We start from the raw sequence: 26,480 nt of genomic DNA on the forward strand, positions 1-26,480 counted from the left end.
TAAACTTAATTTAACACTAGTAAGTCAGGTTGAGGAAAACTGGGAGCTCAATAAATTTAAAAAATGATCATCAGATTGATCATGTATTCGATTATAAGCACATCCAGGTAGATTTTTTTACTTTCACTGGTATTGGGTACTAAAGAAAACACTACAAAATCATCTTTTGGGACTTCTGGTTCTCTGTAAGGCTCTAAAAAAAATCAAGAATTAAAAGAAGAGGAAAAAGTCCGATGGGGATTTTTAACAGTGCCATTTTAATGTTTGTGCTTGAAAGACAATTCTTTAAAATTCAAACAGCTATCGTACAGATCAAAATCATAGGTTGACTAAAATCTCTCCTGTACATATGTATAGATATATTTATATTTATATATATATATAAACAATGTCCGCTTAACATAAAACTCGTCCTTCAAAAGTAAAAACATACGGAGAACACAGTAGTAATGGAAAGCAAAAAGGAAAGTATGAATTACACTGTAGGGCTCGGCCGGGGTTAAACATGACTCGGGGGAAATGATGGGCATTTAAAATATTTATTATGGCTTACAGTTGATAGGACATCCTGTGTTTATACAGTTCTATTACTTATTGCCACAGCCCCTTCACTCTGAAACAAGTGAAGGGTTCAGAACCAAACTTACAAACACTATGTACAAGTTTTGTTTTTTTCAGCAGTTTTTTGCTTTAAGGTTTCATCACTGTACAAGCGTCATACCACATACACCAATCTATAGAGCATTTAAACTTACTAATTCTTATTTACAAATATATTTGGTAAAACCCTGATTAATTTCAACAGTATTTAAACCAACCTTGCAACTATTTAAAGATAAAACACTTGAATATCTCAAAATACTTAATAGCAAAAACAACAAAAAAAGAAAATAAAATAAAAACCTGCTTGTTTCTTTCTTTGATCCAAAAACACTTTTTTTTTACTAAAAGGTAACACCTGTAAAGTACCTTCAGTTACTCTTCAGTGGCCTTATACCAGTAGGACAAGTACAGTATTTCACTTTAAGTACACATACATACTTTGTCAGTACTGTTCTGAGGCAGTTTCCACCAGTCAAATACTTTATATCCCAACTTATATCAGTAAATTCTTACACTGTCCCATAATATGCAGGTTGATACACTGGAATAAGGCAACAGTAAAGTAACCTGCTGCATTACCGTCTGTTGTTTTTTTCCCCACTTAAAGTCTTACCAAACCAAACAAATACTTCAAATACTGTGATAGAATAAAACTATGGTCCCCAAGTACACAACTGTAGTACAGTGTAACAAGTACGGATAACAAGTACAAATACTAAAAGTCAAAGGTCGTCAGGTACCTAGTCTTTACATCATGGAGGGAGGTTTTCACAGCGGAATCAGGAAGGGGGAGGAAGAGGAGGAGGGGAGGGTGGAGAAGATGTCTACTTGCTGTTGTTGTTGTTTTCATGCAGGTCTCTGTGGAGGATCCAGATGTCCTCGTGTGATTGGTTGTTTTCGTTGATGTTGTTGCGGTAGTAGTTGTTGTTGCTGCTGCTGGGAGGAGTCTGCTTTGTTCTGCTGCTGCTGCTGATGCTGCTGTTGGTGGTTCTGCTGCGGCTCGGGGGCGTCTGGGTTCGGCTGGGGCTGCTGCTGCTGCTGCTGCTGTTATTGTTGCTGCTGGAGGCAGCAGGGGAGGCTCGTGTCTGCTGCCCCCGGCTGCTCGGGACGGGGAGCTGCGATTTGGCGCGAGGGCCTGAACGTCGGTCGCTGCTCGGGACGGCTGCCTGGCTGGACGGACGGACGACAGTCTGCACAAAGAAACAGAGAGTTTGGTGAGTTGGAGCATTTTTTTCCTCATACAGTCAAGAAGAAATAGACATGTCATTTATTAAACTCCACCGTCAAAGCTTCCAAACTACCTCACAAAGTGTGTGGGATCTGGCGGCATCTAGTGGTGAGGTTGCAGATTGCAACCAACTGAAACTTACCCCATGCAGGAGAACTACGGTGAGGAGAAATATGCTCCCTATGTAAATATAAACGGCTCATTCTAAGGTAACGAAAACAACATTCTTATTTTCAGGTGATTATACACTAAAGCAGTGGTTCCCAACCTGGGATCTGGGTCCCCCTTAGGTGGGCGCCGAAGATCACAGGTGGGGCACCAGGATTTGTCTGCTCTGAGGTTGTTAAAATTAGATTTGCACATGTAGAACTAGTAAAAGTGTTACAAATACCTATGTAATGTTTATAGATGTTTGACAAACAATTTCTTAAAGGTTTACAAATAATTTAGTAATCATTTACTTTTTTATATAGTATATGAAATGTTATATTGTGTGCAACAATAAACTGTTAAAATAACAGAAATTATAGCATTACTAATAATTAGTAAACATGATTCATTATCATTTCATTGTTTGTTAACAGTAAAATAACTATTAACTAAGTTTAATTAACTATCAATTTACCATTCATAAATTATGGTTATTATAATACAATATTATGACTTTTTTTCGGACTTAATTTTGAAGTAAATAATCGGAGTGGAGTGCAGGCTTAAAGAAGAGTTTTATTTTAATAATTGTGTAGGTTGGCTAAGGTAAGGTACAGTATTTTTATGTTTTTTTTATTTTAGTATTATTTTACAGTATTTTTCCTGCAGGCCAGACATGACTCTGGTGGTCAAAAAAAGTTTAATGTTGTTTAGAAATGCAAAAGAATTGCAATGCAAATTTAACAAGCTGAATCCTACAGTCAAGATGCTACTGTACATCAAGTACAATCTAAACCTGCAGTGATGACATATTGTACAACAGTACAGTCCTGCTACAACTGCTAATACTGGACAGGTCAATTATGTGTGACAAACACATGAGACACATGATTAAAAGTTGTACAAAACAATCACACACATTCATTTTGAATTTGAGTCACCAGTTTGTGGCTCCGTCAGGTCGCTTAACGGAGCGATAATGATAAGAGATTAGTGAGGAGGGTGGTGTTTGTTTCTACAGGGAACAAAAAAATAATAACAGAAACGAGTATTCTGTTAGTTTAACATTTCTCCACACAGATTAAATACAGTAGCTATTATTTATAGCCACGCTGAGCTCAGTGTTAGTCATTGATGTATTTGCACTCTTGTTTTTTTCCCCTCCTCTCACCGTCTGCGGTCGCTGCTGGACGGCGGTTTCCTGCTCGGCCGTGCGGGGCGTCGTCGCTTCGCTTAGAGAGCTGGAGAACAGGATCAAGTCGTCTTTGGCCTGAGAGATCTGTGGGAGATGAACGAGAGCGGATGTTAAGCTGAGAGTAAAACCTCCGACCTGGATGTGAGTAACGACACACAGCTTTAAGTATTCTGTTAGTGTTCAACAGGTCATTATTTGAGGTAAATTACTGGGTGGGATGTTGGTGATGAGATGTCATCAGGGTCATGCAGGTCAAGGTCTGAGATTAGGGGATTACTTTGATACCAATAATTTAGAAACAAACAAAAAAAAAAAGATCATATTTTTGGCATAGTAAACAAGTATTTCTTTGAGGGATCTTTGCACCATAGCGTGGGTGGAAACATCTCTGAAAAAGTATTTAGGTCACCATTGGACATTAAACTCTAACGTCAGACTAATGAAATATATTCAGATAAGGTTTTTAAAACTCACACCTTGAAGCTGTTGACTAACTACACGGAAATTAGGGCTGTTAATCGATTAAAATATTTAATCATGATTAATAGCAAATTAATCACACATTTTTTATCTGTTCAAAATGTACCTTAAAGGGAGATTTGTCAAGTATTTAATACTCTTGTCAACATGGGAGTGGACAAATATGCTGCTTTATGCAAATGTATGTATGTATTTATTATTGGAAATCAATTAACATCACAAAACAATGACAAATATTGTCCAGAAACCCTCACAGGTACTGCATTTAGTAAACTCAAGTCCAACAGGCAATCCCTTTTTTTATTTCATATTTAATATTCCTTTTAACTAAATTAATCAGACAAAAGTCTTAATGTCCGTTAACGGTTAATTATAAACATCCCTAAATGTGCGCAACAATAAATTGTTAAACAACAAATTATAGCATTACTAATAACTAGTAAACATTATTAATTATCTTTTCATTGTTTAACAGTAAAATAACTATTAACTAAAGTTTAATTAACTATCAATTTACCATTTATTATTGATGGTTATTAGTTACATGAGATCCAATTTATTGATTTAAAATTGCAGTATGAGATAACACTTTGTTCCATAGCGCATTTATTATATCTGTAAATTTTAAGATTTATTGGTGAGTCCTTTGTTGCTACAGTAGAGTTATTAAACAATGACACTTACAGCTACATCAATTTAAACAGTTTTATGGTACATAGAGACTTGTATTGTCTAGTTATAAAATTATACCTTAATGACGGTTTATACAGTTATGACAAAGAAAGTCTGCGAAGATTAAAATAATGAATCACACTGAGCAGAGAGCGGCTGACGGTGTTGTACCAGCTGTGCGTGCGTGCGTGCGTGCGTACCTTGCTGATGTCTGGCTCTGACTTGCTGGAGCACATAGTCTGCAGCTCTCTGATTAAATCTGTCTCGTCATCAGAGAACACAGGCAGACCTACAGGCTCCCTACAAACACAAAAAAATACAATTTAGTGTCATATGTTAGCTTTTAATACACGGACGTGTAACATCACAACAAATGACAACACGCTAATAATCATCATGAGAGAGAACACAAACCTCTGGACTTTGCCATTAGCGATGAAGCTGACATCAGTGCTAGACAGTGAACCTGCAATCACAAGCACATATGAACAAAAGTTATTAATCAAACACGTCTTCAAAGGGTCAGTCCACTCAAATCACATAAAAATGTTTTAACACTACAGGAATCAAACCATGCAAATAGAGTTTTGAGATTTTTGCCACCCCAACAGTTATGTGTCTTAACTCGTTACTCAGCATAATCATTGACCTTTCTGTCAACAGTTTTCATTAACAACAACTTGCTATCGAAGGTAAACCATCCACACTGAGATCTGTGGATTATCCGGAGTAACAGGGCCGTTGTTTGAATGACAGCAGCATGCAGCACATGTTAAGCCTGTCAAACAGCGCCCCCTTGTGGATACTGCTGACAAAGTCCAGAGTAGGAATCCACATTTTTATACCTAGACATCTAGACCCACAAAGTCTGTCCCCTTTCAAAGATCCCAGATGCAGCTGAAAAATGCATCGTTGTTTTATGTTTTATTACTGGAGCCTTCAGGCGGTCCTCGTCAACTTGTAAAGTCAGGAATTATCACTTGTTGTATTGTAAAGTTGCAGGATGTAAATAATGTCAGCCAGGATTTAACCGCTCTTTGTTTTCACACCCTGCATATGTCGTTAAAAATTCAATTGTTGCATTGTTTGCCAGTTGTTATTCATCTTGTGTTGAAGTGAAACGTTACATCATGTACTGTTAACTTGGTTATTATGGAACCTTTTCTGGTTCTTACACTTAGACATTACACTTTACAAATTGACTAAGAGAGGCTAAATACGCCATTAGTTTTGGTCTCTGTGAGGCTAGAAGATGCCATTTACTTTAAGGTCATCTGAAGGGCACAGCTCCTTGGTCTTTCAGAGGATCCAAACCCTTAATTTGGGACACAGCTTGCATCACCGCTGACAGAGCAGCCATCTTACCCTCTCTAAAGGAACCACCAGAGCTCCAGCTTAAGGCGAGGTTTCCCTTCTTCCGAGGGCTGGTGTTGGATCGTCTCAACTTGCTGCTGTCCCGTCCCTTTCTACCTCCTCCACCGCCACTTCCTTTATAGGAGCCGATGGCTGACAGAGGGAAGGTCCCGCCCCGGAACTCCAGCAGATACCTGTCAATCTCTGCAGGAGATGAAGGGGAAGAAATACACATCAGTATCGTTTTATGTCATACTTTCTTTTCTATTTTCCAGTAGGTTGTTCCATGCAGAGGGTGACACATGTGAATGAACCCTCTTCATCATCTGTGATGTCATCACGCACCGTGTCGAGGCAGAGGGCAGCCTTGGAGAACAGCCTTGTTCACGAGGATGCTGAGGGCTGCTTTCACTACAGCCTGCTGCCCGGCGCTCAGCCCACAGTTGCCAGGAGACGATCGCTGCGACGATGGCGATGTGGAGGACGAGGAACGCTTGGCTGTTACCCGCGAGATGATGGCTTCTTCCACGCGAGGGACGACCACAGCATTCCAGAGCCGAGCCAGCCACCTGAGTAAGTACACACACATATACACAGATCAGCCAGCAAGTCAGACTGAATGTCACTATATAGTATGCCATGAAATAAAATATTAAAATGTAACGAAAATATCATAAAAATGTCATGATATATATACTGAAAAGTCACAGTATAGTATGTCAAACAAGTCCAAAAAAGCCATAGTATAGTATGTTGAAAAAAGATTAAAAAAAGTCAAAGTATAGTACAGTATGTCGATAATAGTCCAACTATAATATGTGGAAAAAAAGTCATAGCATAGTATTTCTATGACTTTTTTTCGACATACTGACTTTTTTAAAACTTGTTTCGCCATACTATCTTTTTTCTTTAAACCTTTTTCAACATACTATACTATGATTTTTTTATGACTTTTTTTCGACATACTATACTATGATTTTTTTTTCTGTCGAAAAAAGCCATAAAAAAGAAAAACTGACTTTTTTTGATATACTATTCTATGACTTTTTTCGACATACTATACAATATCTTTTTTCAACATACTATACTATGACTTTTTTATGGCTTTTTTCGACATACTGTATGATGACTTTTTTCGACATACTAGACTATGACTTTTATTTTAAAACTTTTTTGACATACTATACTATGACTTTTTTATGACTTTTTCCGACTTGTTTGACATACTATACTGTGACTTTTTTTATGTTGAAAAAGTCATAGTATAGTATGCGGTACCATGTAACTAGATATATCCCGAACACATACACACCTGACGACTGCCTGCGTATTGTCTCGGACCACAGGACAGGACAGGAAGAGCTGCGGGCCCAGCAAAGCTTCATGGGTCCCCAGACGGGACAAACAGGCGTTGAGCTGCTGCCAAACCTGGCTCACCCACAACACTGACCGCTCCATAACGCCATCAGGTGACCAAACTCCAGTCCCCATCTGAAAGACAGGCGAAGGAAAGGATTTAATTTGTTTTGCTTTTGTCCTGCTGATAAAACACTACTGAACTTGAAGTAAGAGAGTGATGAAACATAAAGGAGGTTGATCATCTTGACAGTGGAATCAATTATTAAACAGCCTGCTTGACTACAAAATAGCTTGTTATGTATTCTGAAAATTTCTCCATGCATGCATTATTGATTTTATTTCAAAGATGCAGCACTACAAAATAACTGACTAAAATAAAGTGTTTTGGAATTACAATCTTCATAACAATTATTGATTCCAGTCAACAAATTGCTGTACCAAACATCTCTTATTTGACTATTTTTACCATTAACCATTTTTTTCATTTATTTTTGTCAAATGAAAAATGAAAGAACAACTACATTCAAATTTATACATTTTTATATATGATTTTGGCTGGAACTAAACCTCTCACTGACCTTATGAAGCAGCTTCCTGCGGAGGTGTCTTCCCAGCAGGCCGTGCATTGGCTCCTGATCCCATCGCAGCGTTACCCAGCGGAAGTGCTGCTGCAGACGGAGTTCTGATCCCTGCAGGCGGGGCTTTGACAGCGTCGCAATCAGGAAGCTGCCTTTGCAGAAGTGGTGGGGACCTGCGGGATGAATAAATAGAAAGTTGATTCTGTTAGTCAAACATTTATTTGGTGGTTATCTGGTTTTAGAAGATGACACTCACACATAGTTTTACTCAAAGTCACATCTGTTACTGGTCGAACCACTAATCCAAATTCTTGCATATTTATTGCACTTGTTGAGAACTGAATTGAGAATATAATGCTATAATTACATATTTATACCACATAGATACTTTAAGGCTGTAGATTTGTTTATGATTGTGGTTCGAGTCAAATCCCGGCTGCAATGAGTCGTACCGGTGTTGAGAACCAACGGTGAAGCAGAGCCCCTGTTGTCCAGACTGTGGCAGAGGTCTCCCAGCAGGCCTGTTAGGGATGAAGCCTTCTCCAGTCCCTCCAGCAGCACCACCACACAGTGACGAGTGGAAGCTCCTGGCACCCCGACCCCTGACCCCACCGCCGGCACCAGGAAACCTGAGACAGGAAGAGGCAGGAGCCAACAATGAGATTTCATATAATTTGTGTACTGGTTATATTTTTTAATTTTCTGAAATGCATTCATGGTTATACTGTTTCATTGTTTCTCTGAAACTTAGTGTTATATTGTGTTATTATTTCTTTTGTAAAATAGTCTTTTGTATAGCATTCTATTCTTTCTATTTGTTAGTTTATTTCTGGAGTTAGGCACAAAATGATTTCACTACATGTTTTACTGTGTATGAATGTGTATGTGATGAATAAACATTATTTGATTTGATTATAAGCTGCTGCACCTATTAATACTTATTTTACAGACCTCTTAAATACTAAAGACACAACATACTTTCATTACGACATTTTTTTATAGACTATATTGTGAAATGTATGGAAAAAAGAAAGTCATAGTATAGTATGTCGAAAAAATGGCATGGAAAAAAAGTCAAAGTATAGTATGTCGAAAAAAATCTCATTAAAAAAAGTCACATTATAGTATGTTGGAAAATAAAAAAAGTCATAGTATAGCATGTCGGAAAAAAAAGTCATATTATAGTATGGAAAAAAAATTTATGGAAAAAAAAGTTATAGTATAGTATGTTGAAAAAAAAAGAAGTCATAGTATAGTATGTCGAAAAAAAAGTCATATTATAGTATGTCAAAAAATTGTATGGAAAAAATGTCAGTATAGTATTTCGGAAAAAAAAAGTCAGTTTAGTTTGTCGAAAAAAAAAAGACATGGTATAGTATGTAAAAAAAATTTATGTCGAAAAAAAAGTCATATTATAGTATGTCAAAAAATTGTATGGAAAAAAAGTCAGTATAGTATGTCGGAAAAAAAAAGTCAGTTTAGTTTGTCGAAAAAAAAAAGTCAGTTTAGTTTGTCGAAAAAAAAAAGACATGCTATAGTATGTAAAAAAAATGTATGGGAAAAAAAAGTCATAGTATAGTATGTCGAAAAAAGAAAGTCATAGTATAGTATGTCGGAAAAAAAAGTCATAGTATAGTATGTCAAAAAAAAAAAGGCATAATATAGTATGTCGAAGAATAAAAAAAAAAGTCATAGTATAGTATGTTGAAAAAAAAGGCATAATATAGTATGTCGAAGAATAAAAAAAAAGTCACAGTATAGTATGTCGGAAAATGTCATGGAAAAAAAAGTCAAAATAGTATGTCGAAAAAAATCTCATTAAAAAAGGTCACATTATAGTATGTCGAAAAATAAAAAAAAAGGCATAGTATAGTATTTAAAAAAAAAAAACATTAAAAAAAGTCATACTATAGTATGTCGAAAAATGAAAAAAACAATCATAGTGTAGTATGTCGGGAAAAAAAAAGTTAGAATATAGCATGTCGAAAAAATAAAAAGTCAGTATAGTATGTCGAAAAAAAAAATCATATAGTATGTCAAAAAATTTTATGGAAAAAAAGTCACAGTGTAGTATGTCGAAAAAAAAGTCATATTATAGTATGTCGAAAAATAAAAAAAAAAGTCATAGTATAGTATTTCGAAAAAAATAACGTTAAAAAAAGTCATATTATAGTATGTCGAAAAATTTTAAAAAAGTCAAAGTATAGTATGTCGAAAAAAATCTCATTAAAAAAAGTCACATAATATGTCGAAAAATTTAAAAAGTCATAGTTTAGTATGTCAAAAAAAAAGTCATAATATAGTATGTCGAAAAATGGCATGGAAAAAAAAGTTAAAGTACAGTATGTCGTAAAAAATCTCATTAAAAAAGTCACATTATAGTATGTCGAAAAAAAAAAAGGTCAAAGTATAGTACGTCGGAAAAAAAGTCATAGTATAGTATGTGGAAAAATGTCATTGTACAGAAAGTCATAAAAATGTCATAAAAAGTAATTTTATAGTATTTGAAAAATTTCAGAAAAAAGTCATAGTATAATATGTCATTAAAAAAGTCCAGCCCCTGAATGTGACATGAAATGCATCCGTTATATTTTAATCATCCGCAGCACATTTCAGTACTTTCACTTAACAGTTTTCATTCAATACACAACTCGACTACTGCGTCAATCTGCGCCCCCATAACAAGCGTCTGTCAGGATAGCAATGACAACTTGTAGAAAGCTACTGTTTATATGACAACATCTGGCACAGGAGTCACATTCTGCCATCAATGCTGGTGCTGTTAGCCAAAGTTAGCCATTTCAGTGGACAACTCTGCAGTTTAATGAGGGAGTGAGATGGAAAAGATATTTTGTTTTATGTGTGCACTTTTCCTGGCGCTGTTGGAGAACCATAAATGATTCTTAAAGGATTGATCTATTATTAAAATGGCTGCTGATTCATTTTCTGAAAAAGAAAACAACAAGTGAAAAATCTCATTGGTACTGCTGTGTGAAACCTGCTCTGCATGTGCATGTGCATGTGCATGTACAGTATGTGGGTGTCCCTACCACAGGTGATGAAAGTCTCCAGCAGCTGCTCTTTGGTCAGGCTCTCCTCGACCTCCACCCTCACCACGTCACAGCCGAGCCCCCCCATCTCCTGCTTGGACTGGTGGAAAGAAAGAGAGAGAGAGGAGGGGGAGAAGAGACAGAGAGGTAAGAAGGGAGCACGTTGTCATGGAAACAAAGGAAATTTACTACTACTACTATGCGCCGAGAGAAATGCAGCAAGAGGAGAATTTGAATGAGCTGAGAGGGCTTTTCCAGGCACATCGCTGCTATCAAAGAGAGGAGGGTCGAAATGCAGCTGATGAAGACATTTTCCTCCCATCTGTCCTTTATTTCTCTTTAAATATTGTAGTTTATCAGTATAATGCACATGTATAAAATGATATATATAAAAAAGGTAGAGGCATACAGCACTAAACTGTGGAAAAAAAAGCAAAAACAGATGAAGATGAAAGAATATATGATGATCAATTATCGGTTTAAGAGGAGGCCGACAAGCTGTCTTTTCAAAAAGGTCGATCTAAATAAAAATCTGTTTCATTACATTCATTTAAAAATCTAATCTTCATCATAACCTTGAAACATTTTTTTTAAATGCATTCATTTCTTCATGCAACCACGTGTTTTTTATCTGCTCATATCAGATTTCTGTGCTGCTGCAGAAAAAAAAAAAAAGCATCTGATTCGTTTACCATGGAAACACTCGAGATTGAACACTGCAGCGATAACACTTCCAAATGTGCTCCGATAGTTACAGCACAGTGTGCCGGCCAAGTTATAAAAATAAAAATGTCAACGCTATTGATTTATCAGTTTGACTGTATGAGCTATCCCTGACCGGTAGATGCACCAAAGCAGGACTGACTGACCTGCAGCATGTTTCATCATGTTGTAGTGACATATTACAGTGATTTGCTGTTTGCATCCGATTTCTGTTTCATTGCATCACACTGTGCAACAGAGCCAAATTTAACTCTCTTTAAAAAAGTAGGGATGGGGGGGGGGGGATAGTGGACGTTTCCCAAACCTCCGAGACGAAAAAAGCTCACAATTTCACCTCTTTCATGTGGTACTGTAAGGCCATGAATGAACACTGACACACTGACAGCTGTTGTTGCCTGTTGGGCTGCAGTTTGCCATGTTATGATTTGAGCATATTTGTTATGCTAAATGCAGTACCTGTGAGGGTTTCTGGACAATATGTGTCATTTTTTTGTGTTGTTAATTGATTTCCAATAATAAATATATACATACATTTGCATAAAGCAGCATATTTGTCCACTCCAATGTTGATAAGAGTATTAAATACTTGACAAATCTCCCTTTAAGGTACATTTTGAACTGATAAAAAAAATGTGCAAAAGAGTTTTTCTGTAATTGTTTGTCTATGTTTGCTTTACCGTTTATGTTTTAAAAAAAAAAAACTAACTGGGGACAGGGACTGCAAATTTGCCTATTAAACATTGCATCAGTGGCATTTTATTTAAATGTAACAATGTCAACATATCAAATAAATGAATAAAATAAAGAAAATAAAAAGTGATGTTTCTGTTATTCCTCTATAGGAGCTATAGAAGGAGCATCAACCCTGTTAGTCTGTATGGTTTTGTAAAGGTTTCCAATAAAACCATATTCGTAGCTACATCATTGAAGATTTAACTGACATGGCTGTTTCTCTCATTTTACTTTAAAATGAATAATTCCCTTTAAACAGTGTTCTTGAACTGTTGGTCGTACCTTAATGCAGCGGGCGACCAGATTAGCGATGTACTCCTGACAGCTGCCTTCAAGCCCATGAAAGATGAGGTTCCCGTACTGTTCCACCTGGATGGAGACGGAGAAACAGGTGGATGAATTAGTTTATCAATGAACTAAAAAAAATTAAGTGTTAATAGAGAGAATAAAGTAATAATGAATGTAATGCTGATGATGAAGGAATTGTGGCTTTTCTACTGCTGCACTCTTAGAAATAGACTTCAGATCGCTTTATTTGTGTACAGCTCTTTGAACAGGAACATTCCCTCATATTTCCATGAACAAAATTCCTACAATCAACAGTTCCACAATTATTCAACTCGAAATAACTACAAACTCAGACCTCCTTCTGTATGTGTAGAACATCTCAGCTACAGTTTGGTTTAATTTACCGAGGTTCGGTGATATATAACGCTCTCCCAGCTAATTTTTTGTTGGCACCAGAACAATTTAAGAAATAATCTTTAATTATCTCCCCAAAGTTTTCCTTATGGATTATCTCTCTAAATTAATAACTACTAATGACTTTTTATTGATGATATAATAATGTGAATCCTAATTCTATTTCATCACTTTGTTTAATTGCATATATAGATGTCTGCTGGTGTTACTTTTCTTCTTCTTCTTCTCTCTCTTTCACCATCCTTTTTAATATTTTATTCTCTTTTTATAATTGATTACGGTATGCACTGGAGAGTGCCCTGATGCCCCTCTGACGGTTCGTTGCACCTCTCCATCACATTTGTACCTTTTTTATATGTGTCAACAAATAAAATCTAAAGTCACTCTGGATAAGAGCATAAACTAAATACCTGAAATAAAATGCAACATGTGATCATGAATGAACAAATAAATAAAAGAGCAGTTGTATTAAGGAGACAATGATTTGGGTTCTGGATGATAATGACTATGTCAGAAGAATATTAGCCATTAATTAGCTATACTAAATAGCATCTTTAACATGTTTACTACTCACTCTCAGTTATCCATTTGTTGATCTATAGAAATAAATAGTAAGAATACAAATTTTGCAAACGTTCCTCCTTATAAATAAAATACTAGAATGATTAATTAAGTGGAAAATCATACATGGATTGATTAATAATACAACAGTTTCAGCCTAGACTCCTCTTAACCCAGTTGCATGCCACAGCAATGATCTAAGCTGTGAAACATATTTCACTGTCAGACTCGAGTCACTTTGGATTAAAGCATCAACTCGACGTCAAAAATAGAAATCAGTCATGAAAAGTGGGATTTAAAACATTTTACAGACGCTGCTGGATAAAATCTCAGCCCTGAGATGCTTTGGTTTCTCAGCAAGTGCTGCTGTCAATGATGCTTCTTTCATCTGCATGTTCTAACGTGTGTTTTATTGCTCTTGTAAAATGTAAATTGGTGATCTTGATTCCCTTTTCACTTCTTCACCTCGACACATCCAGCAGGGGGCGCTGTAGCTGTGGCACTTTAATCCTCTCCGTTTCCTTTCATCCACCCCTTCATCTCTCTATCTTTACCGTTCTCTTGCTGCAGTCTTCTAGCTTCCTCCCTATTTTTCGACGTCTTACTCATCTAATCCCTCGATCCCTCGCAGTTCTTTGTGTGTGTTTGCATGAGTGTGTGTGTTTGCGTACCAGGCGGACGTAGTTGTGCAGCAGCGGCAGGGGGAAGAGGTATTCCAGAGCCAACTCATCGAGACACGACTCAGACAGACCTGTCAAAAACACACACACACACACAATTCATACAATGAATCCTCAAATCCGCTCTGGTTTACATGCTCAGTGTCAGCAGCCGACAACAGCGAGCTTCAGCTCTTCAGTCACATCACACGGCAACAAACCTCAAGGTGCCCTTGTGGTGAGACTGTCCTGAAACTTAGACGTCACAACATTCAACAGCTGTTTTTCCTCAGGTGCTTTACAACTCGCGATATAATAAATGTGAGCACCATTATCAGTTAATTAGAACAGAACAGAGTGTCAGTCAGTGTGGTCATTCAATCACTTAATAGCCCTTAATGCTTTATATCAGTGAGAGGCTTTAATCTGCTTCCTGAGGAAATCAACAACACTTACTCATCCTTTCCTCAAAGATTCTCATTAAACATGTTTTCAGATCTGAAAGCTTTTTTTTAATTATGTTCCTTGCACAGGTAAACTAGTAAGTAGTTGACTCCGGTTTTATGCAGCTCTCTAAACGTACTTAGACAGAAATAGAAACCTTAACCCCTAACCCTTTTGGTGGAAACCCAGCGAAGGACAACAAAGCTGGACAAATAAAGGCAAGGAATAGAAAGAACTGTCATGTACACAAGTAGTGATAAAATAGGTGTATATATAATATTATATAAATATTAGGGCTGTCAATCGCGATTAATTGCATGATTGTCCACAGTTAATCGTGATTAATCGCACATTTTTTATCTGTTCAAAATGTACCTTAAATGTAGATTTGTCAAGTATTTAATACTCTTATCAACATGGGAGTGGGCAAATATGCTGATTTATGCAAATGTATGTAAATATTTATTATTGGAAATCAATTAACACAAAACAGAACAATTAATTCCTTAATTGAAATGAACTAATTGGCGTTTATGAATAACATCTCCATTTTCCCTATAATTAGTAGTCAATTATTGTGTATAGTTCTTTCCAGAAGCAATCATATGAATTTCAAGTTACATATTTGGCTCATAGTTTCCTCAAATTTCCCAGAAGAATAAAATAAAGACGAAGAAGAAAACAAAGAAGAAACATCAGGGGTGCAATATGTTTGGATTTTGTACACACCGTCTCTTAATCAAATTTCAATAAATATTTGATTAATATGTTCCAGCTGTTAAAGCGTTCAGATTTCTTTCCACTGAAGTCTGTGAATGCGGTGAGTGTGAGACAGACGAACAAGCAGAGGGCGAAAACTGAAGCGCCGGACATCTCCTGGCTCGACGCCATCACAGTGACGGACAGCCAGGTCGATACGGCCCTCTGAGTCAGGACTTCACCAGCCACCTCACTTAATGAGACGTCTTCTGAAGGAAGACGCTCAGAAAGACGGAGAGAAAATAAGTACGACGGAGATGGAGAAAGACGCAGAGAGAGGCAGAAAATGGACTGATGAACGAGTGAAGAGCGGAGGTGGAGAGAGATGGAGAGTTTGGCTGCTGCTCAGCCTGATTTTCACGGTGCCAGACTATTGTTCAGTCTTTTTTACTGACTCACTGAGACGAGAAATACACTAGATAAAGCAATTTAAGGAACGGAGGCAGCGAAAAAGAAGAAGCAGCACTCGCAGCAGACAGCAAGAAAGATTATTCCAATATCTGTAGAGCGAGACAGTCTACTGCTCAGAGCTGCTGCTGTGACTCATCTATAATCATTAACAGAGGTGTCTGAGGAACCATTCTGGGTCTGTCCAGACCTGTTCTGGTCCCAGTTATCTCTTTAAACATGGTGTAAAACAAAGACTGAACACCGTCATATCATATTACAGATCATTCTTAAAGATTAAACAGTATAGTGTTGGAGAAACAGTTGTCCAGTCAGAGCTTTGTAGGCTGGATTGAGAATAAAGATCATCTTTATATGTTGCTATTAACCTAGCTACATCCACGAAAAAATAGCAGCGGTGTACCGACAGAGTCCCCCTCCTGCTCACTCCTCCCTTTCCAAGACTGCAGTAACGTGAGCCGCCAAGTACAAAACCGTGGTAACGCCGTTCACCTCGCAGTGAAGGACATCTTTACCAAAATAACACTACTTTAGGAGCAACGGAAATCAGAAGGCGACTAGTGGTACCACGGTTTTGCACTCTGTGGCTCACGTTACTGCAGTTTCAAAAACTACGGTGGCCTTCAGGTAGCGTAAAAATGTGAGAGTCTCTCTCTAGAGCAAAAGTTTGGGTTGTCCGTTCTGGGCTACTGTAGAAGCATGGCGGTGCAACATGGCAGACTCCATGAAGAGGACCTGCTCCCTATGTAGATATGAAGGGCTCATTCTCTTTAACGGAAACACAACGATTCTTAGGTGATTAAACTTTAATGAAAACATAGTTATGAATATTATATTTAGGGCTGTTAAAGTTAGATAGTGAAGATACTGGTATCATATGAAATCCATTGGTACCAACCATGTAATACTAGCTTGTCAAAAGGGAGGTTAATTAACGCTGCAAACTTACGCAAAATTTTGGGGAAGAAAAACTGGCATGGCCATTTCCAAAGGGGTCCCTTGACCTCTGACCTCAAGATATGTGAATGTAAATGGGTTCTATGGGTACCCACGAGTCTCCCCTTTACAGACATGCCCACTTTATGATAATCACATGCAGTTTGGGGCAAGTCATAGTCAAGTCAGAACACTGACACACTGACAGATGTTGTTGCCTGTTGGGCTGCAGTTTGCAATGTTATGATTTGAGCATATTTGTAATGCCTAATGCAGTACCTGTGAGGGTTTCTGGACAATATTTGTAATTTTTTTGTGTTGTTAATTGATTTCCAATAATAAATAGATACTGTACATACATTTGAGTATTAAATAATTGACAAATCTTCCTTTAAGGTACATTTTGAAAGATAAAAAATGTGTAATTGCGATTAACTATGGACAATCATGCTTGATTAAATATTGTTAGCGACTGACGGCCCTGAGCAAAACATAATATCGTGATACTCAATACTGCGGTTATGTCAGCCTACTGTATGTGTGGATTCAAGCTTAATGTAGACCCTGACCTGATAAATCAATTGAAAATAATGAATCACATTAATTTCAATAACTTATTAATTCTGAATTAGGTTGATTATTAATTAGTAAAAATACTTCTTCCTGGAAATTCTTGAAAAATGTTCTGGCTCAAATGTTCCTTCACGCGGTGTGACTCAGTGAGCAGATCCTGGTACATCGCTGCCCACGCTGCAAATGCATCCAAACTGATTTGTAAGGCCCCCTTTTATCCAACAAATGGCATAATTTATTATCAGAGACGGTAGCTCTGATTCTCAGTGCTGCTGAATGAACAACGGACTCGGGTTGCCGGGTTTGTACCTTTGAGGCGGATGGTGATGCACTGGCTGAGAGGCTTTCTGACCAGGTCCCAGGGGGATAAAGGCAGCTCCTGATCTGGCAACCACTCGGTATCTCCTGGAAGAGACAGAGACAGAGACGCATTAGGATACTGAGACACAATCACACAAACTGTGTTAAAAACAGAGTAAAAAACCCAATAATAAATACTATGAAATGCTAAAGAATGCTGTTATACATACAGTATATGCATAAAATATGGTATATGCATAAGTTATATGCACCACAATTTATAATTTATCTGCACGTCCTGTTTAACGTAGAATAAAGTAATTTTTGCTGTCACACCCGTATTAATACCTAAAGCACAGAATGTACTTCTCTAAAGCAAATGCAGCAGAGATGCAACATTTATACACATAATATTCTCCTTTTCCTTCTGTCATATATGAAGCAGGAGAATCAAAAGGGCTGCTTCTCTCACAGGGTCTAATTAGAGTAAATACACATCACATTAGGATGTGTAACATCATACGAGGAGTTTTAGCTATTAAGATGTAAAATGCCCTTTCTAGAGAGTAGAGCAGGCGTTTCTTTCTAATGTTTGAAATGCATAAAATAGCAAAACGCTTCAACCTCGAGAACAGAGAACCAGCATGAAACTACTGTTTGAGAAAACTTTAAAGTACCGGAAAGATTGCAGCTGTGTGTGTAAATTGGTTTCTCCTACTAGACTTCATATCATGATATCAAATATTCTCTTCAGCTGCAACTGAAATCAAATCTGATAGGTAAAGAGGTTTTTTTCTACCCTTTTAGATTTAGATTAGATTAGATTCAACTTTTTTGTCATTGCACATAGTACAAGTACAACGAAATGCAGTTTTGCATCTAACCAAACTAGCAAAGTGATATATGTGGTGTATATAGAGATATACAGATTGAAGTTAAGGTGCAAAGGATAGACATATGTTATATTCTGATGAATAAGAGTTAAGTATAAGTTGCATGCTGATAAGATAAGATAAGATATTCCTTTATTAGTCCCACAGTGGGGAATTTTGCAGTGTACAGCAGCAAATGGAATAGTGCAAAAAACAAGAAGCATCAGCTAACACAGTAAAAAAGAGCTAAACAAAGTGTAACAAAATATGAACCATTTAAACAGAAGGAAGTATAAAAATAGGAGAAGTATATACAGTATTGACAATAAACAGACTATTAACAAAATTGCACAAGTGGAAAATGATGAAATATTGTATAAAAATGTTGTGTAAGAGTATTATAAAGAATAAATTACATATACAGGAGGAGTTATATTTATAAATATTATATAAATAATATAATAAATATAATCTAGTGCTTCCCACATGCACTTGAATGCGAATCGACAACAGTTTTCAGAACAGTCCCTGCTCTCGCCATGCAACAACAACAACAACAACACAACAAAACATGATGTGTATGGTGACGCATCCTAAAGCCAGTTTCCACTCTCTGTACGAGGTGTTCAATGTCATACTGACATGAATGGAAACCAGTGGCTGCCTGGAGAAAAAAATAATAATTCAATCACTCGAAAACCTTCAGCACAGGTCGTCTTTAGGATCAGGCACATTTCATCTACAGTGTGCATGAGACAAGAAGTGTACTTTTTCAACCGAAACTAAACATCACATGTAACAGGAGAGACTTCAGAGACCGGGTCCAAAGCACACAGGAAGCACAAGGATATAAGGAAACTTAACTTTATTACAGACTAACGTTTCGACGCCAACTGCGTCTTCATCAGAGTCAAACCGATCTGAGACTCACATCCTCTTAAATAACCTCCCCTACTGTAGCTGGGAACGGATCCAGCATCGGCTGGAAACATGGGGAGGGAACAAAAAGCTATATGTAGGCGGGTTTAACAAACATACATCATATAATAAGGAAAAGAGAGAAGTAAATAAATAGAAGTTTCAGTGACAACATCCATGTACATATATCAAAACATATTTTGTAGGAATAATAATAAATAAACATGCAGGGCAACACTGGTTCCATCATCTCTATTCACTATGAACAAACAAAATAAAACTCACTTCCTGTGCTGGACTAACTGTAGTACCATCCAGTACACCTTATATCAGAACAAGAAACACAGAAAGGGTTTAAGTTAATCTTATTGCTTTGAAGGATGTTACGGCTACAACACTAGTCAAATAAAAATGGCATTTCGGTCGGCTGGACCTGATGAAATAAATATACCATCAGTGTGACAGTTTGTTTCATTTTTAGTCACCACATACTGTAGAACTTTTCCAACATTGTTCTGTGAAAGGTAACGTTGAGGAAATAATAATAAAAAAAGGCCACAGAGGGTCTGAGGACTCGACGGATGACTAGAGCCAGCACTTTTAAGGGGGGCAGCTCTCCTCTCTACAGTTAACTCATGAAACTTCCAGAAGTGGGGTTTAATTCCCCCGTGGTGACATACACTATAGCTTTAGTAGATGTCTCCATTTGTACTGAAAACTTACCAAACTATTGCTGCACTTTGGTTTCATCCCCAAGAGAAGCTGTTAAGGAAAAAGTTTGAGGTTTTTCTTAACAATTGAATCTCCAACTTTATGAATAATTAACTTTAAACTTTTTTTTTACAAAGAAAACTACAGTAATCCTGTTAGCTGTACTGAAACAAATGACTGCAGAGCAAAAGCAAAACAGGACGAGCTCCGAGTTAGCTGGTTGTATTCCCACAGGAAATAAGGCTGCAAATAACAATGATTTTCATTATCAATTAAACTGTTTAATCAACAATCAATTGATCGTTTAGTCTAAAAAATTGACAATCTGAAAGGGAAAGGCTGTCTGACGGCAAAGTAAAGTGGGGAAAATATACGTTTAGCTGCTGCCCCCCGTTCACATTAGTACAGTGCTTTGCTCCCGTGCTGGTATTCCTGTCTGCTTCTCCAAACTGTGATCTTGCCGACGGTCATGTACTGTACATAGTAATACACTGACTATGGAGAAGTACCTCATACAACCCCACTTCAAAACATCTGAACTATCCCTTTATAGAGGACGTTCTCTATTAAAACACAGCTTTGGAAAGACACATAACTGGTTGTTCTGTGTACTCAAACGTCAAAGTCAATGTTTTAACCACTGTAAGTCTTCGTCAGGGCTCAAGTTATTTTGTTTAAGCCCTGACGAAGACCTACAGTGGTCAACACATATTGGCATTTTTAATGATTTAGCCACTATAATAAAGACTTTTTAATATATTTCCTTCCTTGTTTTGCCATTTGTTTTAATATTTCGGAGTGCCTGGATTGCCGTCCTGTCTAAAACAAAGCTTTATATAAAAACTGCAGTTAATTTTCTGCTGATGGACTAATTGATTAATTGACTACAGGGGTTTGAGCACTAGTTGAAACATGTCAGAAGTTGTAGTGCTGTCAAAAGGCACCAAAAGCTGCAGGAATCAAAACGTGAACACACACATTCACACCGAAGGGAAATGAGAAATATATGCAGACACGTTGAGGCAAATGAGACACGCGTGCAGACACAAAGCCAGACACCAAAGAGTGTCTGGATGTCTGCAGTTTGATCCCCGTTGACACACATGACAGACATTTTCTTCCTAAATTGGCATCTTCCTCCCCTCACTCCCTCCACCCCTCAATCCATCCCTCCCATCTCATCCATTATGCATCCCTCCTCTGCTAGTGTTTCTTTCATCATCATCATCATTCCCAAAACACACACATCAGTCTGTTTCCATGTTGTGTGGAAAAGACAGTAACAGTGTGAGAGACGGTAAACGTGATACAGAGGTGTAACGACAGACAAACAGGAGACACTGAGGCAGAGAGAGAGAGAGAGAGAGAGAAGTAGTCCTCGCCGTTTGAGGACGAGGACATCGATTTCCTTTTTTATCAGTCTGGGACTCAGACAGACCTGCACTGCAACACACACACACATGTAACTCAAACCCTAAACCAGCTTCTAACCAACCACACACTGGTGACATTTGATCACCAGAAAAACAGACGCAGAAGCAACACATGCACTCTCCACATGTTCCGACACATTAATTATTCATCAGCTCAAACGAAGAAGGAAAACAGTATCATGTGTGTGAAGCTCTGACCATCAGACCGTCAACACACATCATGTCCCAGCTGAACACATACGGCTTTACATTAAACTGTTGAGACTTCACAGTTAAAACACAAACAGGCTACAACCAGTCTGTAATGTTTAAATAAAAGCAAACAGTCTCAGAAATAACATATTTCACAATGGTTTTCAATCAATATACACTCAGCTGCCAGTTTATGTGGAACACTGAGCTAAAATTAATGCGGTCTAATACAACAGTCCCACCTTCAAGCCTACATTCAGAAGGTTAAAATATTCAGTTATTGCTAAAACTGGTTTAGAGAGGTGTTAATTCAACTGTGCGATCATTCTGGAGGCTGTATTGGCACGGTCTCTAAGATGTTGCCCACCCTATTTCTATCAATAAGTGTAGACTAAATATTAAACCACCAACTACATCCTCCAAAATGAATCAACACCTCTCTGAAACGGCTTCAACAAAACTGGACATTATAACTTTCATGAAGGAAGGTTTTATTGTATTAAGCCTGCATTAGTTTTTAGCTATAGGTGGATAGCTACTGTTACATCTCCCAGCTTTACTAATAAGGTAGATTTGATCATTGTTTTATATTAATACATTTTCAAAAAGTCCTGTTTTTAGACTTCATCCTAACCCTGAGAGTCAACTCTTAATAGAGTCTTAATCGACTAACACTCATGTGATTAGCTGATTTAATCAACATATCTGTGAAACTGAGTTTCTCCACAAAGAATTACACAAAACCACCACTTTAAATCTTGTGTTTACCAGAGATGTGCTCATAAGTTTCTTGGAGATAAGTCATTCAGCATGAAAAAAAGCATTAAAAAAACACTAAAGAAATCTTAGTCGACTAAGACCGAACCGAGGGGCAGCCTTACAACCCAGTAACCTGAACAGCCTTTTTGTTCGCTTTGTTAGCTGACTATAAACAGATAAAATAACTGACATTACACATTAACACACACTAGAGACAACGCTGTTGGCCAGGAGCGGAGGACCTCCAATATGGCCGCTGCAGGCTACTTTACATGACCTTAAAAAGGCTTCTATATGCTACAGTCCATTAATTTAAGAGGAGTGTTGAGTTTACACTACACAGACAGGCGCCGGCAACATAAACCTACAGTTAAACAGAGTGAGGAATGGACTACTGCCAACAACATGCACCTTATCCTACTCTTTATCACACTCTGTAATCCAACAGGTACATGAAAGAGTAAACTAGGAGTAGCAGCTTAAACATCAACAGACAAAAAAAAAACATGTCTCCGTTTCTAGACATGGGGAAGAAAAGATGCAAGAAAGGTAGAAAGAAAGAGATTAGGAGGGGAAGGAGGTAATGAAGAAGGAGGGGAGCAAAAGAGGGGAACGTTTGAGTGATGACAAAGTGAGAAAGGAAGGAAAGAAGCGAGAAAGGAAAGGAGAAGGAAGGGGATGGAGGATGACAAGAAAGGAAAGGAGAAAGAACCCACCTATTAGGACGGAGGCGATACTGGTGGGAGTGAGGCCTAGCGGCGGGCGCTGCGCCTCCTCCCTGGTCGTCTGAGATTCCCCACAGATGGTCTGGAGGTAGGAGGTGAAGGCGTGGCTGAGTGTGGCGCCCAGCTGACACCAACGCGTCGACCGGTCGACCGACACTCTGCCCAGCACCAACTGGCTGCTGGTGACGCCCTTCGCCTCCTCCTCCAGGGCCTCCACGGGACACATGGACCCCGCTCCTCCTCCGCCCGAACACTGGAGACGCACCAGGACCCGGTACAAGTCTGGAGGAGAGGGAATGGAGGGAATAATGTCACAGCAGGTACAGTGATTTCATGTTAGACTTGTTAATAGTCTGGGGCCAATCAAGTGATGGGCAAAAGGCTTATGTAGTGCAAGAATACATATTACATCATATTAAATGCAATATAATGCATATTTTGATTCAGAGACCCCTAGAGACAGAAAATTAGACATTGTACATTTAAGTAAAAATAATAAAAATGATAATGAAGTTGCAGTTAGTTATTATATTACAGTAATTGTTAATCGATGATTGATCAGTAGTTCAGTCTTTATAAAAGATTAGGCCACTGAAAATGTGTTAACCATCTCTGTTTTGTGTCTAAAATCAATTTAGTGTAAATCAAATCAGATAACAGCAAGAAAAGTTTAAAAATCTCCACAGCTAACTAGTGTATTATTAAACATTATATACTGCATTTGATGAAGGAAAATATAATCAAAAGGCTTCAATGAACTAGCGTACATCTGCTTACGTTTAGAGAGGAAATAAAACTGTATAGATGACGACTGACACATCGCGCAAACCACCTTCCCTGATTTATATTGAGAATTTTAAAACAGATATATTGCACATCATTTTTAATGTATTTTTTTCATATTTGTATTGAAAATGTTCTATTCTATATTTTATAAATTTTTTTCTTTTGCTGTATTGCTATTATTTTTTATATCCTCTTAATATGTTTATTGTATGCACCAAACACCAAGGCAAATTCCTTGTATGTGTAAACCTACTTGGCAAGAAACATTATTCTGATTCTGACTGTTGTTAATATCAAACTGTGGACCTCCATCTTTGTTTTGCAACCTGTGTAATCACTAATGTTTTTTATTTTTTTTGCAATGTGGGACGACATTCAGCATGTCAACATCACCATGTCCCCAAATCAGCAACGGTGAGTAAAATTATATTGTAACCAATAAGAATTATACCCTTATTATGAGTAATTATAAGTAAAACCCAAGTGGTTAAGAAGCAGAATTCTTCTTTAAGGCATAAAACTAATGTGCAGACACAAACACACACACAGAGACAGACAGACACACACACACAATTAGAGGTCACTCACGGAGGTTTTCAAGTAGATCTTTGCAGTCATCAGTTGCCACGTCATGAATAGTGCGATTACACTTATCTCTCCTCTCGATGTCCTGCTCACTGTGGCTGCACAGCACCTCCAGACACTCCTAGAAAACACACAGAAAACAAAACAAAGATGCTTTTTATTGGAGGGACGGGTTACGTGGCCTTTGTGAGTAATAAACGTGGACATTACAGGGTGTTTAACCACGAACACGAACATCTCTGCAACACAAGCTCTCGTGTGTTATGAAAGCACGGATCAATGAGCGGTGGTCTTCATTTATATTCAAGTCAGACACTCGGTGTAGTCTAGTCTGGTGTCTCCTGCTTTTGTTAAAGCTGAGTGGGACGTTGCAGCCAGCAAGGTCAGCTGTCCCATAGTCCTGCTGCTGTGGAGACTGATGGCAGCGCTGGGCATTATTGGTAGCGATCCAGTGTAGTGTTCATAAATACAAATGGAAACATTTGAACATTAAATCATAGACAGCAGAATAGCAGCAGATCAGTAGTGAAAGCAGGAGGATGTCTTAATGTAACACCAGTGAGATTAAAGCTGCTTTTTTGGCCACTAGGGGACAGAAAACACACCGCCCTGATACATTATCACTTTATAAAGTTATTGCTAAAGGCCCTGAGACACCTTGATGGTCTCCTTTGCTTATGTAGGTCATGTAGAGGCATCAGTATTAAATTGAGTCTGTTTCATAACCAGTTAAAAGTTCCTCACAGTAACTTTAATTCATCGTAATCACATTTTTTTGGCAGCTCAATCTCACCTTGAGGCCGAGGGCAGCAGCCATGTGTGCAGCCGTCCAGCCGTCACTGTTGGCCTGGTTCAGCAGGGCAGCAGGCAGCGCCAGGGTGGCGGTGGGGTCGGGGGTCACAGTGGGGTCACCCTCAGTCGGGTGGCAGAGGAGGAGACGCAGCGTGTCCACGTGTCCGGAACGCACGGCCGCGTGGAGAGCCGTGCAGCCGTCCTGCAGCGAGGTAAAGGTGAGGTTTATGTGTTACTGCTCAATTCATATAAAACTCTCTGACTGAAGTTCATTCACTTCAAATGAGAGAATGTTTTGAATTACTAATGTTTGTGCAAAATAGAAATAATGTGATAAAGAGGAAGGCAATCCAGGCACTCAAAATATTATAACAAGTATCGTTGAATGCTGTAGTGGTCGAGACATGTTGGCTTTTTTAATGATTTAGCCACTACAATAGAGGCTTTTTAATATTTCCTTCCTTGTTGTAACTTGCTCTAATATTTTGTAGTGCCTTCCTGTTTATCTTGTTTTTCCCCTTTTTCCACACAGTACACAGAGCAACCATTCATCTCTCTTTCCTAGAAGTAATGCCTTTCAGGAAATAACATCACACAATAATTCGATTACAAGTCGAGAAAGGGATGAGAACTGTCCACTAATGTCACACGCAGGTTCATACTAGAGCGGCAGCTTATGTTAACTTACATTATCAATTAGTCTGCCCATTATTTTCTTGATTAAACCATCATTTGGTCTATAAAATGTCAGATATTTTATAGTAAAAATTGACATATTTAAACACTTTGTCTAGTCTGTCACTACTCGCTTCATATGTCCAATAAATGGCAAAAAATGCCCAAAATAAAAATCCAATACTCCAATAATCAATAATCTCCATGATAAAAATAAATAATATAATAAAAAAATAATAAAAATACAAATAAAAACTGAGAAAAACAAACTTTCTTGCACATTCAGACTGTCTCCTCCTCCTCCTCCGTGTTAAATCGTTACATTTGACCCAACACACACCGGCCAACATTTTCTGGTGTCTAAAAATACATCGGTGCTGAAGAGGTCAGATATGCTACAGAGACTTTGCCAGCTCCTCTGGCTCAGCAGGAAAGCCAGGCTGAACGTAGAACAAAAGCAGGTACAGTAACTAAATATAGGGTCTCTCATCACATGCTTCCCCGGCAACCAAGAGGCCCCCTATGGTTACCATGGAGACCCAGGAAGCCCATACATCAATTAGCTTG

General features: G+C 37.9%; 1 protein-coding gene across 3 annotated transcripts in view; it reads right to left on the reverse strand.

The window, feature by feature from the left end:
- Positions 1–525: 525 nt before the first annotated feature.
- cttnbp2 (cortactin binding protein 2) overlaps positions 526–26,480 on the reverse strand; it is a 99,784-nt gene continuing 73,829 nt past the window's right edge. The window contains exons 8-24 of one of the 3 annotated variants that reach the window (XM_037768109.1): positions 25,240–25,440; positions 24,450–24,567; positions 23,067–23,357; positions 17,475–17,570; positions 14,058–14,137; positions 12,406–12,492; positions 10,669–10,768; positions 8,071–8,247; positions 7,619–7,791; positions 6,994–7,172; positions 6,027–6,250; positions 5,694–5,888; positions 4,743–4,794; positions 4,529–4,628; positions 3,153–3,260; positions 2,901–2,996; positions 1,655–1,793 (exon numbers count right to left, since the gene is read on the reverse strand). In XM_037768109.1, the coding sequence (XP_037624037.1) occupies positions 2,919–2,996; positions 3,153–3,260; positions 4,529–4,628; positions 4,743–4,794; positions 5,694–5,888; positions 6,027–6,250; positions 6,994–7,172; positions 7,619–7,791; positions 8,071–8,247; positions 10,669–10,768; positions 12,406–12,492; positions 14,058–14,137; positions 17,475–17,570; positions 23,067–23,357; positions 24,450–24,567; positions 25,240–25,440 (2,259 nt within the window). In that variant the 3' untranslated portion in view covers positions 1,655–1,793; positions 2,901–2,918. Of the gene's footprint in view, positions 1,794–2,900; positions 2,997–3,152; positions 3,261–4,528; positions 4,629–4,742; positions 4,795–5,693; positions 5,889–6,026; positions 6,251–6,993; positions 7,173–7,618; positions 7,792–8,070; positions 8,248–10,668; positions 10,769–12,405; positions 12,493–14,057; positions 14,138–17,474; positions 17,571–23,066; positions 23,358–24,449; positions 24,568–25,239; positions 25,441–26,480 lie in introns of all 3 variants that reach the window. The other 2 variants (XM_037768107.1, XM_037768106.1) reach the window with 2 other exon arrangements.

This window comes from Sebastes umbrosus, chromosome 4 (genome assembly GCF_015220745.1).
Source record: "Sebastes umbrosus isolate fSebUmb1 chromosome 4, fSebUmb1.pri, whole genome shotgun sequence".
Taxonomy (NCBI): Eukaryota; Metazoa; Chordata; class Actinopteri; order Perciformes; family Sebastidae; genus Sebastes; species Sebastes umbrosus.